This window comes from Maylandia zebra, linkage group LG22, assembly GCF_041146795.1.
Source record: "Maylandia zebra isolate NMK-2024a linkage group LG22, Mzebra_GT3a, whole genome shotgun sequence".
In the NCBI taxonomy this organism is placed as follows: Eukaryota; Metazoa; Chordata; class Actinopteri; order Cichliformes; family Cichlidae; genus Maylandia; species Maylandia zebra.
Genome location: NC_135187.1, coordinates 10,814,884 through 10,831,210, shown reverse-complemented (window position 1 = coordinate 10,831,210; position 16,327 = coordinate 10,814,884). Strand labels below are relative to the sequence as shown.

Here is a 16,327-nt window from a genome sequence, read left to right as displayed (position 1 = left end):
GTTATGCAACTAATTTTGAGAAACAGACAACTCTTGGATTGGATTAATTAGTATCAACAAAGCGCCGACTTTAACACTTGATTGGGGAATAGTGGGTTTGTAAGTAGAATTGCACAGAAAAATCTGTGTAGATGGACAAAAATGTGGAGAAATTTAATGGTTTTGAAATGTCTGGGTAGTAGGTCTTTAAAGAACAAATAAGCGATAAATGATTAAATAAAGATATCACTCCATTATGCAATGCCATTTTCCTTGCAACGGGACAATGGAATAGTTGCAAAACGGTGCATTTTCAATAACTGTGCTTTATGATTAATTACCATTACAATAAGTATTAAAGTTGTTCTGATATTTGGAATTTTTTCCTTTTTGTTTCTTCTCCAGCAACAACCCCCACCCGCCGGAGAGGTCCCGGGGATTAAGCAAACGCTTTTGCATTGCAGCGTAGTCAAATTAGGCGGGACAGCTGCGCCAAACAGACCAATAGGAAATCGAGAACACTGTGATTGACGTTCCGGTGACGAAAAACTGTGGGCCAGCTGTCACGGCGCGCGAAACATCAAAATTTCTATTCGGTGTGTATGGAACAGGCGGGAGGAAGATAACTTTTCCGGCTAAACGCTAACTAAATGTCAATTAAAATACAGAAGCACCACTGGTCGCTTTGACTTGTCCACGTTTTTCTGTGGCTAACACGAGAGTACGAGGTACCGTCTGAGCCTGTTTATTTTGCAAAAAAAGAACGTAAACTAGCCAGCGGACAAAGATGAGCTTGCTTTCTCAACAACAGGTCAGGCAATGCTTTGGTTTGTCAGTGATTATCTTGAACATCTGCCTAACCTTTCTAGACTTGCATATATCGCTCTGTTTGATTGGGTCGTTTTTGTTTGGTGGAGATTGGCAAGATCGAAAGAAATATGCTAACTGCACATTTCGTTAGCCACCTAGCTTCCTGGCTAGGTTAGGTTTAGCTCAGCTCTTTTGGATAGTGATAACTGGCCTGGGCCTTTAAAGCGTGTCAATTTGACATTTTAATTTTAAATCCTTTTGTTAAAGTAAGACCTAGGTGACGGACAGCCTTATCTGTTGCCTGAATGGTGATAATTAGAAACGTCGAAAGGCAGACATGCTGCTCATTGTTTGGTTTACTTCAAGGCGCCAGTCCTGTCAACGAACAAGCGTTTCGCTGCTCAAAGTGACAAAAGTGACACCCATCCTCTGTGTAAACACCCTCTCCTCTGTGTTTTTGTCAAATGCAGAAACATGCTATCCTGGGGTACTTTTTTTTTTAAATTAGCTATGCAGCAATTTGGGTTGCCCTCCATTTGAAACGAATTCCTAGTGTTACTAGATTTAACAAAAGCAGTCCCACACTACATGGATCTCAATCAAGTAGCCTAAACTGAACTTCTACCCTTGCCTTAGATGAACTGTTTTTCAGTTGATACTTAACCTCAAGTTTTTTTCCACTAAATACCTTTTACTCCCCCCATGCAGCAACAATTCATGTGTATTGTCTGCTACTGTATGCAGGCTGAGGCACTCCCAGTTGTGGCCCAGACTGCAACAGAGAGTGATTCAGACAGCGGGGTGGGCTCACCAGCAGAGGAGATGGCTACAGACACCTCTAACAAAAGAGAAGGTCGTTCAGGTAAAGCAGCATAACAATGAGCCACTCTGGCTGTGTAAATGAGGTATGCATTTATGCAACTGCCTGTGACACCAGAGTAGGCAGAGAAACACTAGTTATCATAATGAGCCAGTCTGACCAAAGAATCAAAGCTGCAGTGCTTTAGAAAATATACATTCAAAGGTTATAAATGAAAGCAAACCAGTATCTAAAAGATGTCCAGTTTCCAAAGGACCAAATTTATTTGAAAAATAATAAAGGCAAAGAGTAACGTATCAGTCCAAGGGAAATTCTGTAGGAAATAGTATAAATACTTTAATAATGAAGTATTTCACTCTCCCTGGACTCATATTTGTTTTTCTTCAGAAGGGTTTATATCAAGGTGTTCTGTATATAATTGTCCTGCATATAAGAACTCTTGGTGCTCACTGAAGATGTTTTTTCTCTTCCATCAAAGAAATTTCATCAGGGCTGTGAGCCAAACCACTCTCTGAGGACATATGTTGTTTTTGACTTCTGCTTTTTCTCCTGCCTTGAAGCTCCATTTCCCCCTTTTTTATTTTGTGACCAATATGTCCACTCTCCCACTTTAACCACATTAAGTTTGCTTTACCTGTCTCTTAACTTTGTCTCCAAACTACTCAACTTGCAGCTTATCTGTTTAGTCACTCCCAGAGGCCTGTTTCATGTTGAAAATCTCTTATTTAAATTACAAAAAGACATTACCGGTACATTTTTAAAAATACCTTTTATGTTTTGGTCTTCCTTTTTTATTTTTATTTCATTTATTTATTTATTTTGGTTAAACAAAAATATGCATTAGAATAAAATTCTACTTGAATTTATTTTTCTCACTGTTTAGTGCAAACTCGAGTATTTTGTTTCATTACACATTGATATGAGCTGGGATTACCACTCTACCATTTTCTACCATTTTCATTCTACTCTATTCTAATTTTCTAAATTGGTTGGTTTTGCTGTCTTATTTATCAGATTCTGATGACGACGAAGACATCACGGTGCACAGAAAGCCTCACCGTAATGCCATTAGAGACAGTGACAGCGAGGAAGAGGCGGCAGCTGCAGATAGCAGCGTACACATGGCAGAAGCACTAGTCTTATCTGCTTCCAGTGGAGAGGAAATGGAGACTAAGAAGGAAAAGGGACGACAGAAGTGCAAGAGAATAAGCCGAGCTCCTGTTGATAGCGAGGACAGTGAGCCTGAGGAGGAGAAAAGTGGAAAAATGGAGGAGGAAGAGGGGAAAGTGGTGAAGAGGAAAGTGAAATCCACAAAAGAAGTGAAGGAAAGAGAGAAGAGCAGGAGACATCATGAGAAAAAGGAAAAGCGCAGCAAAGCGGTGGAAAAGCTGAAGAAGAAGGAGAGGTTCTCTGAAAGGGATGAGGTGAGTTCTTTAGTGTCTGAACTCTTTTTGGCTGGTGTTTGATACATCAAGGGTTCTCACACACATGGGCAATAATCCGTCCTGTGGACTGTCTCAGCCCGGTCTATAACATATTATTAAAAATAATAAAATCAATAAAAGGTAGAATTATGTTTTTGAACCGCAAAGTGAATGATTGTCAGCAAAGTGGACTACGCTTACATAGGTGAAGAAAGATTTTATGTCAAGTACGTTACATGTTAAAAGTTATATACCATTTAAGTAGATTTTTTTAATGTAATCATGTGGCCTTTCGATCACTTTATTTAAGTCAGTGTGACCAGAAAAAAGACAAAGATGGCGCACTCACAAATCCTCAAATGATTGTGTTAAATGTGTTGTCAAAATTAGTTTTTCAAACATTATTTTATCTCAAAATTGGAAACCTTTGACATTTTAAAAAAAATGTATTTATTTATTTTATGTCCCAGTCAGATGATGCTTTTCAGTGCATGTCCAACTACTAGGCCAAGTAAACAGATCTGCTTCTGGAAGAACTTTGTTGTCAGGAAGAAAGGGGGGAAAAACACTTCCTACCACATCAGTGTGATGATCAAACTACTGTTGTGGAAGCATTTGTGTTTTGGTTCCCCGAGCACTATAATAAGGTTTAAACTGCAGATCAAACTGAACAAAGTTTTAAAATTTAGATCTTGTGTGTTGTGCAAAATGTTGAAGCCATAAAAACAGCATACAATTTGGGTAATGTGTGTGCAACTAAAATCAGCTTTACTCCCATTTCCTCAGGAAATGCCTCATCCTGGGACCCTGAATGACAGTGGATGTCCGCTCGGTGACACAGAACTTTTTGACAATGGTCTGGATGATGAGGAAGAAGAGTCTCTGGATGCGATCCGTGCTGCGGTCAAGCAAAAGATGAAAAAACATAAGGTGCAAAAACATCAAGTAGTTTAAAAGAGGGGCTCTCCACCCATTTTCCATCACTATAAAAGATAAACATTTGGAATTGGTATCATTTATGTTTGGCCTTTGACTTATTTCCTTAAGAAAAATTAAAACAGCTGTTGAATTTATGTCAGTGACTTGAGATAAATTTAAATCCTTCAATTTTATTGTAACACTTTGATTTAATGTTGTGGTGAGAATAGTTGGACCATGTTGGGCATTGTGTCCTTTTGTTTCTATGTTACTACAGGATCCCCTCTCCAATGAGGAGGAGGATGAAGAGGTGCCAGAGAAGCCCCAGCGTGCGGTATGCAAAATCAGAAAATAAATAAATAATTACTTTAAATTGTAAGCAGTTTGTCATTGCCACTATGTGACTCTTTCAGGAGAGAAAGGCTGCACGTGCCAGCAAAGAGGCGATGAAGCAGCTCCACAGTGAGTCTCAGAGGCTGATCAGAGGTCAGTTGATAAGACACGTTTATTTAACCCATAAAGTTTTATTGTGGGTAATAATTTGAATAGAGGATGGTATTCTAGTTTTCTTTCCATACTTGCAAACATTTCTGGTTTTTCTGGTTTTCCCGTACTTTAAAATCTTCTCATGGTGCCCATCTTGCTGTTTCTCCTGTGTATTTACACTGCAGTGCAGACTTTATTATAAATAACTGAAGTAGATGCATCTTTAAGGTTTTAGTTTATTCTAAACCTTAATTGCTAATTTCATTTAAAGAAAATGGAATGAATTTCACCATCTGATGTTGACTTTGGTAAAGGTGGATAATTTTTCACTTATTCAAGCCACTAGAATCAATAACAAGTGAAACATTGTAAATATTTTCTGTGGAGATTATTGCATAGATGTTGACAGGTGTAATTTAATGACTTATCTGCTACTAAAACTGCATTCTTCTGCCTTTTTAGAGTCTTCTCTTGGCCTGCCCTACCACATCCCCGAGCCAAAGACCATCGACCAGTTCTTTAAGAAGAGAGCAAGGCCAGAGGGTCCTGTCATGGCATTGTTGAAGTAAATACTAACATGACATTTAACACATTTCAGGTCAGACACAAGTCATGTAAGGATGGCCGCTGGACCTGCTCATTTCACACAAGTGCAGATTTAAGTAACTGTACTTTGATTCTGTCAAAGTAAAATCTTTACATTTATAAAACTCTTTCTGCTTTTAGATCTGCAAAGTACTCAGAAATGATGTTGGAGACACCGTCAGCTCCTCCACCTTCTGTAAACCCACCCAGCAAACTGCCATCCACTGAGCAGGACTGTAACTCTTCTTTGGATATGTCGCCCAATCAAATCCAGCCTTTACTTCAGCCAGCAGCAACCTCATCCCCGCAAAAGCAGAACCTCAACCAGGCCGGAGAAACTTCGGTTACCTCGGATCCTGAGCAGGAGTCAGGCCCAATGCTTTACCTCTCTGAGAGTCTGCAGGACTCGGTCACAGCTGATGCTGAAGACAAGCCTGCATCTGACTCAGGAGAGGAAACCTCAGCTGCTCCTTTACCACAAAATCCAACTGCAGCAACATCTGACTCTGAAACCCTGCAGAAAGAGACTGTATCTAGGGCTGTGGTTGATCCTGCAGCTCCTCAGTGTTTGAGTGCTGATTCAGCTACAACAGAGCCCTCGGTACAGCAGCCTACCAAACCGAAGAAAGACAAATTGACCAGACTAAAGGAGTTGGGACTGGATCCGCCTCCTATTGCAAAATTGTGTCCAGATGATGGAGCTTTTGTACAGCTCGACCCTCCACAGCTTAATCCTGGTGAGTCACAAATATTTCCCAATCTCAGCAAGAAGACATGGAGAATCAAGCCTTTTGATCCTTTGCCATGGTCACTGTGATAAATTAGGTGATTTGACTTCAAAATGTGCATAATCTCACGGGTGAAAGAAGTACTAGCAGGCAACTTTTCCCAGGAAAAATATGTGCACGATGTTACTTCATTTCATCTAGCTACACTGGCAACATCCTTCCTCTTTGTTTTTATCATGTTTATTGTTCTGAGCAGCAGAAATCTGAACACATGGCTGAGCGCTCTATGGTTTGGGAAGGCAGAAAACAATTAGAACATACTGTCCTTCTCTCAGGACCTCATAACATGTCCCAGATGCAGTTTTAAATCCTTTGAAACATGATGTGAGATCAAACGAAGTGTTGTGCACCACAAAATTTTTGTCCTCATCAAAAGCAAGGCCCGATGTCTTCTGTGCCAAAGAAAACCTCTCTTACCTCTCCTCTTCTTCAACTAGGTGTGGAGGCTCTGAAGGAGCGTTATCTGCGTCACATTATTGCACCCACACGACCCCAAGGGGAGCGCACTTTGCAGCTTGACATCATCCGTAAGGACAGCACCCCATCTGGCCAGGAGGAGCTGCACACGGAGTCTCTCACTGTGACTGTCAAAGAAGGAGCAAAGGAGCCTGTGACCACTAAACCAGGTCTGGATATGTAGAAGAGATAGAAATTATACAATTTTAAATTGTTTAGCATTTCTGTGAGTGTCATCATTTCACTTTAGATTATATAATTGATTGAATATAAGTAGTTATGATGGGCTTACGTTTACAATCATTAACCACAACTACACGTGGATCAGCTGGAAATGATATGACTCCCTTGCTCATCTCTGTGTAGGAGAGAAGCTGCTGACTCTGAAGCAGCGCCTGCAGCTCGCCATGGCCCAACGGAGAAAAGAGGAGAGGGTGCGCAAGGCCGAGCTGAATCGCCTAGACAACGAAGACTGTGGGGAGGATGAAGAGGAGGAGGAAGACATGACGGATGAGTCAGAGGAGGAAGAAGTACGTGGATGATTTTGTTACGCTGCACAAATTTTTGCTTTTACCCTCTTTGCACTTGCATCAAGCTGTTCTTCTGTTCCTCAGGGTGTCGATGACTTATTGGGAGGTGGTGATGGTGAAGAAGACGATGTGAAGGACAATGAAGATGAAGAGGAAGAAGGCAGCATGGCTCAGAGTATGAGGAGCCCTTCTCCAGTGGCACTGATCGGACCCTCGCCAACTCCCGACCTCATTAACACAGATGGCACTCTCATGCTGTTCCCTGGAAACTCTTCCTCGCGCACCGGGTATGTTTGCAGTTTTGTAGAAGCACTTTTAAAGTCTCTTATATTTGGCTGCAAGATGTCACCTGCAGCAGTTTGTTTAATGGATAAAATTAAAAATATTTTTGGTTTTTCTTTTTTTAGTGATGGTGTAAGAAGGTCTGGGCCTTCTGGACATGACAGTGGCAGTAAGATGGGTGGGTAAAGTGGAAGAGCTCCATTTAGTTTGACCGTATTTCCTCTTTTTTTTGTTTTGTTATTGAGAGAAATTGAAAGTACACTCTTTTCCTCTCCTCTCCCGCTCGTCTCCAGAAGAGGATGACTCCCTGTCCCTGGTGAAGGACAACAGCCACAACAGCAGCTTTGAGCTCCCAGGGTCCATGATTACATCATACCAACCAGTGAATAACCAGCGTGGCACAGGACGAAGTGTCCTCAACTCGTCCATTTTCCGCTCCCCTTCACCGTGCCTCTTCAGGCCGAGCTTCCTCGGCTCCGCCTCAAAGGTGAGAAGAAATGTTTTTCATTCACTCTAATTATTGCAGCATCAGACAGATTTCACGAGGGGTTTGAATTTGGGCCAAACATGCCCTTGGTTACATACATGCATATGTAGTTAAGTCCAAAAAAATTGACGAATCAATAAGGCTCAGAGAAAATCCACGAATAAGACTGTATCTGCAAATAACCAAGAGCTCATCTGCAAGTGCATTTTATACAAATAGAATAAAAGAAAATAGAAACCAAACTACACATTCAACATTAGAATGAGTACTTATATTTTACTTTTAAAAAATTCTCTTTCAGAGTTCAGGCAAGCTCTCCGAGCGTTCTCTTTGCCTCCCTGTTGAAGACTCCCAAGACCTGTACGCACCTTCTTCTCCCAGTGCAGATTCAGGCCCCCTGGATGGAGCTGCTTCTGGTCCTGGTCTAGCAGGTGACTCTCAGGGTCGTTTTTCGCTTGAAGATGATGCTCAGTCCCAGTTACTTGACGCAGATGGTTTTCTAAATGTGGGGCCGCGCCCCGGTGCACCCACCTCTCACAAGAGGCAGCTGATCTTGGGCAGCCTGGATGAAAATGCAATGGATGCACACATGGGGGAGCTGTTGGGGTTGTGTTCAGGTGGTTTTGGATCAGGGAAGAGCAACTCCATAGGGGGAGAGGGCGTTGGAGCAACACAGGAGGATGAGCTGCTTGGGCTGTGCTCAGGAGCGTTTCCACCGACACAAGCTGAAGGGGAGCAGACAAAGAAAAGGAAAGAGGGAGAAGACGATGAAGACTCTGAAAATACTATGGATCAGCTGCTGGGTCTATGTTCAGGCAAATTTTCGAGTCCAGGTAAGAGTGGTGTGCATTTCTGCTTTTTTATAAATGACATTGCATCATTGCAATTTTTTTTGTCACTTCCTCTACAGCTCATGTTTTTACACAATCCTTTTTCATTTGCTGCCAAATTTAGGTTCTACTCACACAGCTTCACCATCACAAGACAGGTACGGTACAAATATCGTCAGTATCATTTTCTGGTTTTGTTAATAATCTCTAAAGTTTGATTAGTTTCCGTGATCCTTTAAGCTGCTCCTCTCCCTCATTACCCCCAAACTGCTTTGATTAGAGGATTATAGGAATAATAACTGAAATATTTACTTGCAATGTAAGATTTTCACTTTGATTTTACACTATTAAGTAGAAAGAAGTTAGAGGCTAGAGAGCAGCAGGAGGAGGAGGAGGAAGAAGAGGAGGACTGCGAGTTCCGGCTCCTATCAGATGTTGAGAGTGAGCAGGTAAACAAAGAAACAAACAAAAAACACTTCAAGTGCTTTGGATTTTTTTTTTTGGGTTAAATATATAATGCAATTACTAAAGTATTAAAAATGTCTTGTGGGTGTAAAGGAGGACAACGATGATGATGATGGTAATGATGGAGAGGAGGAGGAAAATGATGAGGAAGATGAAGCAGATGCCAGCGAAGAGGAAAACAATGAGGTGGAAGAGGAGGAACTGGAGGGTGTGTTCACGCCACGGGCGAAAAAAAAGAAGAAAATGTAAGTGAAAGTGCTTTCATGCAACGTGATCGATGGAAAGTGGCAGAGTGTTGTGGCCAAATCCTGCTGTGGGAAGATTTTTGGTGGCAGTAAAATACGTCTGTATTTGGATGTAATCCAGCAAACATGATGCTTTGTTGAATAAAGCAGCCCTTCTTATAAATAAGTACAGAATTGAATAATACTTTTCATTGTGGCCTAACTAAATGTCTGTGCAAAATTGATCTGAGCAGCAGGCTTTTTTATGCAGTTTAGAGACCAACAGATAAATGTGTTGGATGTTGTTTCTGGCTTTGAAAGTTGTTTAAACTTCACTGACTGATGGAAAAGAGTGCTTTTTTTTTTTTTAAGTTAATGCAAAGATTCTCACTTAAAAACTATTAGATTTTATTTTTGCCATTTGAATTAGGTCATTGGCCGCTAACCATCAATTTGCAAACTGTAGAAATGCTTAATTTTCACTGCTAATCCACACCTGCAACACAGCTTGAATGGTTTCTTGGATCTCCTTGGCAGGCGACTGACCGACTATGTGGACTCGGAGGCCGAGCTGTCTGGTAGTGATCTAGGCAGCGATGATGAGGACGGCGACAGAGGGAGCGAGTATGAGGAAGAGGAGCTTCTGGAAGACCTTCCCTCTGACGAAGAGCTGCAAAACCAAGTCAACAAGATCCACATGTGAGCAAAGACTAATTGATTTATAAAATGTCTTTTGTGTGAAGTACATCAAGCTGGAGATGAACCTGTGGCACAAAAACGATGTAAAAGTTGTTAAAATGCATCTCTTGTTCTTACAGGAAGCAGATTTTGGATGATGACAAGCGTCGCCTGAGGCTGTATCAGGAGCGCTACCTGGCTGATGGAGACTTGCACTCTGACGGTCCTGGACGAGCGCGTCGCTTCCGATGGAAGAACATTGGTGAGTTTACAGGATGAACGATTAGATGCCTGGATTACCAAATACCGATAATGAGTGTTGGTAGGACTCAATTGGAGTAACAGCAGTAATAAAATGCACAAATCTAAATGAATAAAAACATTATTAGCTATTTGTTTCAGGTTTTATAAGAATTTAGCAGCATTATCTGTATTCAGTTAATTGCAACTTTAATACTGTCAGGACAAAATATTTTTTTAGCATCTAGCACAAGACAGTGGACGCAATATAGAAGAAAAGATAAAGTAAAAGATAACTAAATTACTTATTTTAATCAAAGCATCCTAAATATGACAAGTGATGATTTCTTCTGATTATTGGGTCTAACTGTACACATTTGTCATTGAGAGATTTTAATTGTAATTTTTGGTCCAGATGATGGTTTCAGCATGGAGAGAACTGGAGCCGAGGGCGAGGAAGACTGGGAGGAAGAGGATGATGTGGACCAGGCTGAGGTCCAAAGACGGATAGAGAGACTGGAGAGAGAGCAGTGGCTCAGGGAACAGGTGGGTTTTATGGTTTGCAGTTTTTTTGCACACACACATGAAGGAGGTGGCACTAATGGAAAAATATACATTTGAAGAAAAAAAAGTGTGATGGTTTTCGCCAAGTTCTGTTAAAAGGATTTCTTAGAAATGGGCTGTGTGCGCCTTATGAATTGGCCTCCTCTGTGAGGGCTGCTGCTGTTTTGTGTTCATTCTTTTGTCACTCTTCTCACAGTCTGAACAGAAAGCCAAAAAAGGAGAGGATTTGGAATTGGATCCAGATGATGAGAAGATTGGAGAGGAAGACAGTCAATTCATGAAACTTGCCAAAAAACTGACTGCCAAGACTCTGCAAAGAAAAGGTTAGTTTGATAAAAGTCCCCATGAGTAGAATCCCATCTACTTAAAAACACCCAGAGGAGCTTTTGTCCAGCAGTTATTGGCACAACTGTCTTGCATAGCAGGAAAAATAAAAGATTAAAAAAGAAAAATATGTGAATTAATTAATGGTAGTAGTTAAGACACACAGTCAAACTGTAGAATAAAGCCAAACAACAAGAAGCCAATCTGAGGACTTTAGGACCTATGAAGAATACAGAGGGTTTAAATCATAAAGTCAAGAAAGGTTTTAAAGTTGGTATTTTAAACTATTTCAAAAAGGATAATTTAATGACCCCCAAGATTAGTGTAGTTTTTCAGTTTGTTTCTGAATTGTTAATAGAAAATATAAGAAACATACATTTTCATCTACTCAGTGTTGAAAGTTGGGAGTACAGTTGGATAGATGGGTAGATTCAGATAATGTGCTACATGGCTGTAGTAACGACGGCACTAAAAACACCAACATGTGTCCCAGCAAACAAAACTTGACCATTCGCAGAAACAGCTACAGAAATTCACGTTCTGTAAAAGGAAAAAAAAAAGGAATGTAATCAGTAGCTAGATCTTTTATTTATTTAACTGGCTGCTTCGTATCGTCACAAAACAAAGTTCTACATTGAGATATGAATCATATTTAAAGGGTGTTTGAACTGTTTGCACTTAAAAGTATGAAGTTTTTCTGTACTTAATTCAACATGAAAACACTTAAGGAATTCATATGCAACACATGCACAACCACGTCATTCTTGTTAAATAAACTGGTGCTTTACTTAAGCTAACTGTGTAACTGTTTAAACCAGAGCCGCCTGTGGCACCACAACCAGAGAAGAAGACAGCAGCAGCTCTCAATCCCTTCCAGAGGCCCTCTCAGCCTTTACAGGTAATTCAAACACCCTGTGAATAACTTTTCTTTCTTTTAATTTTTTTTAAAAGTCTAAATAATACCTGCTTTTTGTTGTCTGTGTAACAATGTACAAAGAATTCAACATTAATCACGGCGTGAACAGTGTTGGAGTCTGCCCCACTCTGTCACTGCTTTCTTCTCTTCTCCATGCTGTCCTATAAAGAAAAGGCTAAATGGCAAAAAGATGTTTAGTTATTGCTTTTTACTAAATAAAACAAATATTTTAAACTGTCACACAGTGGGTGTTTGCAAGACTTCATCATGTGTTCGTCCATAATCTGCACAAGGCCGGTCTAAGATCTGTGTTTCTCCCAGGTGAGGAGAGGTTCTCTCCTGAGTCAGCCTCAGTCCGTCCTCCAGAAGCTGGCTTCCATCTCAGAGGGAAATCCTCTGGCCCCCAGAAACAGCCGTGGATTCCTCTTCCAAACACTCTCTCCTGAGAAGGTTAACTCATCAGAGGCTCCACAGAAACAGGTGAGTCAGAATTATGATGCTAAAAAAAACCCCAACTATTAATAAAACCCATTTCATGAGTACACGTGACAGAAGTTCAGCAGAATGTTCAAAGAGTACTTCATTTTACACTCCCAAACACTCAGCCCCACTCTTCATGTACACTGAATAGGCTCAGTTGTGTTATGTAAGTTAATATGGCTGCAGTTTTACTGCTGTAGTTATTTTTAGTTAATTTTTTTTTTTTAAATAATCATGGATCAGTCATGAATAAAATTTTCTGTAAAATTCCCCCAAAACTGTTAAAATGAGAATCTGTAGCCTGCGGTGAAGCCTTCAAACTGCTTGTTTTGTTTGATTTTTAATCAGGTTTAAACAAAACCGGAGAGGTCAGTACATGAATAAAAATAACTGTTTAAATAGTTGAAAATTCAGGTTGAACCAAGGTTATACTTGTAAATTAGCAGAACTAGAGCTGAACTCAAAATCTCACTTAACAAAAGGAACTAATTTTTAAATGGATAAAAAAAGCAAAATGTAAAGCACTTATTCAGATTAAGTATAAAAGTGCATGTCTCCACTATATGCACTGTTATGAAGTGTTGCTGCAAAAACAATGAAACTCTGGGAACCAGTCCTGTCCTGTGTGACCATTTAATGAGCATATGTCCTACTGATGAATATTCTGCCTGACGTCAAGGATCAGTGGCCCACAGCAGCAGCATGCAATGACCCTCACTGCTAATTTGTAAAACAATAGTCCAGCATTCCTGCAGGCCCCTCTGGCTTCAATCGGTTCAGTCTTAAAATGCAAAATAAGGCTTGAATTGCTCTTTGCAATGATTAAGTACTTAAATCAACCCTTAAACTGCCTTTAAAAATAAAACAAATGAAACACAGAAGACACTTTTTCTTGCATTGTGAAATCTTGTTAATAACCATGAAAGTCACATGACCTCCAATCGATGTCTTTTTCATGAGACATTAGTGACTCCCGAGGAAAAATGTTGTAAATGTACTAAGTGGAAACTGGAAAAACAGTCGATTAACCTCTCCAAAAGTTGATTCTGTTCATCTGGACGTAGCGTTTTGTGGGAGAAACGTTTCGTCACTCATCCAAGTGACTTCTTCAGCCTCAGCTGACTGCAGGTTTCCCCAATCTTATAAACAGTACATTTGCATAATGACTGAAACCAGCCCACTGAGGAAATAATAGGCTGGGAGGTCAGTTCCTTGATCTTAACTCTATCAAGATTAAGGAACTGACTCAATAGTTGAACAGAATCAACTTTTGGAGATTTACTTACCTGGATGATATAGCATGCATCAAGAAGTCGATTAACCTCTTTAAACCACTTTAACTCACAGGCTGATTAATGTAATATACAACTAATTATAACAATAACAAAGGTGGTTTTAAAAAAAATTAGTATTAAATTTAACTGACATCGTGCATTTCAATTTCCAGAGTCCAGAAAACTTTATATTCAGTTTGGGAACTGCAGGGTTTAGATCTCACCCTGGGTCAACACAACTGAATCAAATGATTAGTTCATTACCAGTCCTCTGGAGAACTTCAACACATGTTGAGGAGCTAATTTAGCCATTTATATCAGCTGTGTTGGGTCAAGGATCTAAAATCTGCATGACACCCCACCTTGATTTGACAAAAATCTCTACAATTTCCTGTAAATTCTGACCATTTGATAAGCAGAGATGTCTGTTACAGTTGAAGCCACCATGAATAAAAATATGGTCAAATTCAGGGGGAATGTTTACTCAGCCTTTAGAAGCTTTGGGGAGGCCACCAAAGGTTTAGATGGATGGACAGGAAATTGTATTGCAGCAGGAATCACATCACTGTGGAGGAATTTTGTCCCACTCTTCTTTGCAAGATTGTTTTAATTCAAGAAATCGGGAAAGGCAGCAAATGCGTTATTACCTCAAGGAGTTCAAAAGATTTCACAATAAGTGCGACTGGTCTAAAGTCGTTGGCGCCTGAAAGTCTAGGGGAACTTCAGAAGAGGAACAATTATGGACACATTTCAAATAATTCTTATTGTGTGATGGTTTAAAAAAAAATCTAGAAATTTCAGTTTTTTAAAAAGATACTTTTGTCTTCTTTTAATAGTCACACAACAGCAAACTTTCCCATCTCCTAACAAGCACAGGTGGCCTTAGAAATCAGGCTGCTCTCCTTAAAGTGTCATTTCCCAACTCTGTCTGCTTGTCTCTTTAGTGAGGTCTCGCTATTCTAAAATAAATGCAGAAACGAAATGTTTTCCACAGAGCTCGGGGCTTCTCTTAAGTATGAGAGTCATGTGAATGTGCTGGGTGAAGTCATGGTATCTGGTGTATTCTCAATATTGGACACTATGTGGCGGCAAAGCCCACATTTCTAACAGTAGATTAAAGGCTGACTTTTACACTGTCAGTCCCAGTGCACATGCAGTCACTAGCCGGTATATTGTTTTATTTTGTACGGCAGTTTTGTAAAAAGACAAACTGATGTTTGTTCCTCAGACGATGAAGAAGAGGGGGCAGATGGGGGCAGCGAATCCAGCAGCAAAGAGGGTCTGCAGAGAGAACAAACCTGCAGGACAGACCAAAGGGTCTCAGAGGAGCATCTTCAACTTCCTGGACCACTGATGATGCAGCGCACTAACTGAATGAAGATGAAAAGCTGTCTGGGAGTCCAAGTTTTTCTCCCAGCTGCTACAGAGGCAGTGAGGAGGCAGAACTGACCTTTAACTTTCAGTGTTTCACTTCACAATAAGACTGAGAAAAACGAAGCTAGTGGCAAAACTCTGGGTGGTTTCAGGATTATGAGACGTCTCCCCACCTGTGCCCATTTTGTGGTTGAGCATAAATCACCAGCAAAACACACCACTGAAGATCCTGCTACTCTTTTACTCGATGACTTGCACACTTAATCTTCCCTTGTTCAGCTCGTGTGTTCAAATATTTAATCCGTTACGCCACTAGCGACATTCATCTGATCTGACTTGACCTAATTTGGACCACATGATTGAGGTCTATCTAGAAATGTTTTATCATGTACATATGGTTTTTCTTTTTAAGAAGTAGGGAATTTATTTGTGTGATGTTTTAAATGTATTTGTTTTACAGTGTAAATAAAATATTTTAAGACATAAATCTGATTCTTTTCTTGTCTCGTTAGACCAGATTCTTGTTTTCAGTATGTTTTGAACGTCCTAAGAAGATTAAAGGAATTGCAAAGATGTGCATGTTAGGTTACTTGATTTATCTAAACAGAAATCAATGCATGGCCCTATGATAGACTGCCCACTTGTCCAGATTGTACCCCACATCTTGCTCTACAACAGCTTGGATAGACTCCAAAATTGGAGGAGCTGATTCTGATCTGCGGGGGCCAAACCTTGGTAAATTTCTTGGAGAAGCCCCTCCAGTGTGCTAATATCAGTGCCAACAACTTTGGACCAATCGGCTTCATTGTAGCATGCTGTTTCCAGCTTTTTAAATGTATCTATGTAGTGGAAATCAGTTCTCCTTGGATATTGACACTGTCTGAGATATGTGCTCCGAATTTCAGAATTTGGGAGGCCTTTTTTTTTTTTTTAGTCTTGTGCTACATAAAGTTGTTAGTAGGACTTGTCTGGGTTTAAATATTTACAAAAATGTTTCATGATTTTTTTTTTTTAAAATGTGTCCATGCACAGCATCAGTTGTCTAAAAACAGCAGCTAATTTATCATCTCGCAAGAGTACTGGCCGGAGATGCGTAAGACGCAGGGTGGGTGATAAAGGCTCTCTTCTACTTTATAAAACATTTACTTACAACACTGAATTCCTTACACAATAAACCCATGATTTTGGCAGCAAATATGATTGCCCTTCCTCGAATGTTCAAATCCATTTAAGCTGAACATTGAACTAAAAGGTGGAACACACTGTCAGTCATATCTATCTGTGACAGATTTCCAGTCTTTCAAGGACTCTTTTTGACTCTTCTTTTCACTTTTTCCTCCTATTTTAAAGCATAATTGCAATTTGGAGACTAATGATTTGGTAAGTGGCTAAT

General features: G+C 40.1%; 1 protein-coding gene across 3 annotated transcripts; it reads left to right on the top strand.

The window, feature by feature from the left end:
• Positions 1 to 488: 488 nt before the first annotated feature.
• Positions 489 to 15,406, top strand: clspn (claspin). Of its 3 annotated transcripts, none has more exons than XM_004548926.3 (24): positions 489 to 575; positions 1,534 to 1,651; positions 2,624 to 3,033; positions 3,820 to 3,963; positions 4,229 to 4,285; positions 4,365 to 4,437; positions 4,900 to 5,002; positions 5,164 to 5,759; positions 6,248 to 6,436; positions 6,633 to 6,796; positions 6,881 to 7,083; positions 7,204 to 7,256; positions 7,372 to 7,565; positions 7,867 to 8,398; positions 8,520 to 8,553; positions 8,748 to 8,844; positions 8,954 to 9,105; positions 9,622 to 9,783; positions 9,903 to 10,024; positions 10,418 to 10,548; positions 10,763 to 10,889; positions 11,709 to 11,788; positions 12,128 to 12,286; positions 14,789 to 15,406. In XM_004548926.3, the coding sequence occupies exons 2-24, from the start codon at positions 1,612 to 1,614 to the stop codon at positions 14,912 to 14,914; spliced, it is 3,948 nt and encodes a 1,315-aa protein (XP_004548983.3). In that variant the 5' UTR covers positions 489 to 575; positions 1,534 to 1,611; the 3' UTR covers positions 14,915 to 15,406. The 3 variants fall into 3 exon arrangements, with proteins under 3 accessions (XP_004548983.3, XP_004548982.3, XP_012774017.3); XM_004548925.5 differs by having other exon boundaries at positions 534 to 790; positions 8,751 to 8,844; XM_012918563.4 differs by having other exon boundaries at positions 535 to 790.
• Positions 15,407 to 16,327: the final 921 nt, after the last annotated feature.

Coding starts and splice junctions, on each gene's coding strand:
- clspn (XM_012918563.4), top strand. CDS start 767: ATGAGCTTGCTTTCTCAACAACAG. Junction 5,760..6,247: donor CCCTCCACAGCTTAATCCTG/GTGAGTCACAAA, acceptor TTCTTCAACTAG/GTGTGGAGGCTCTGAAGGAG. Junction 10,025..10,417: donor CTTCCGATGGAAGAACATTG/GTGAGTTTACAG, acceptor TTTTTGGTCCAG/ATGATGGTTTCAGCATGGAG.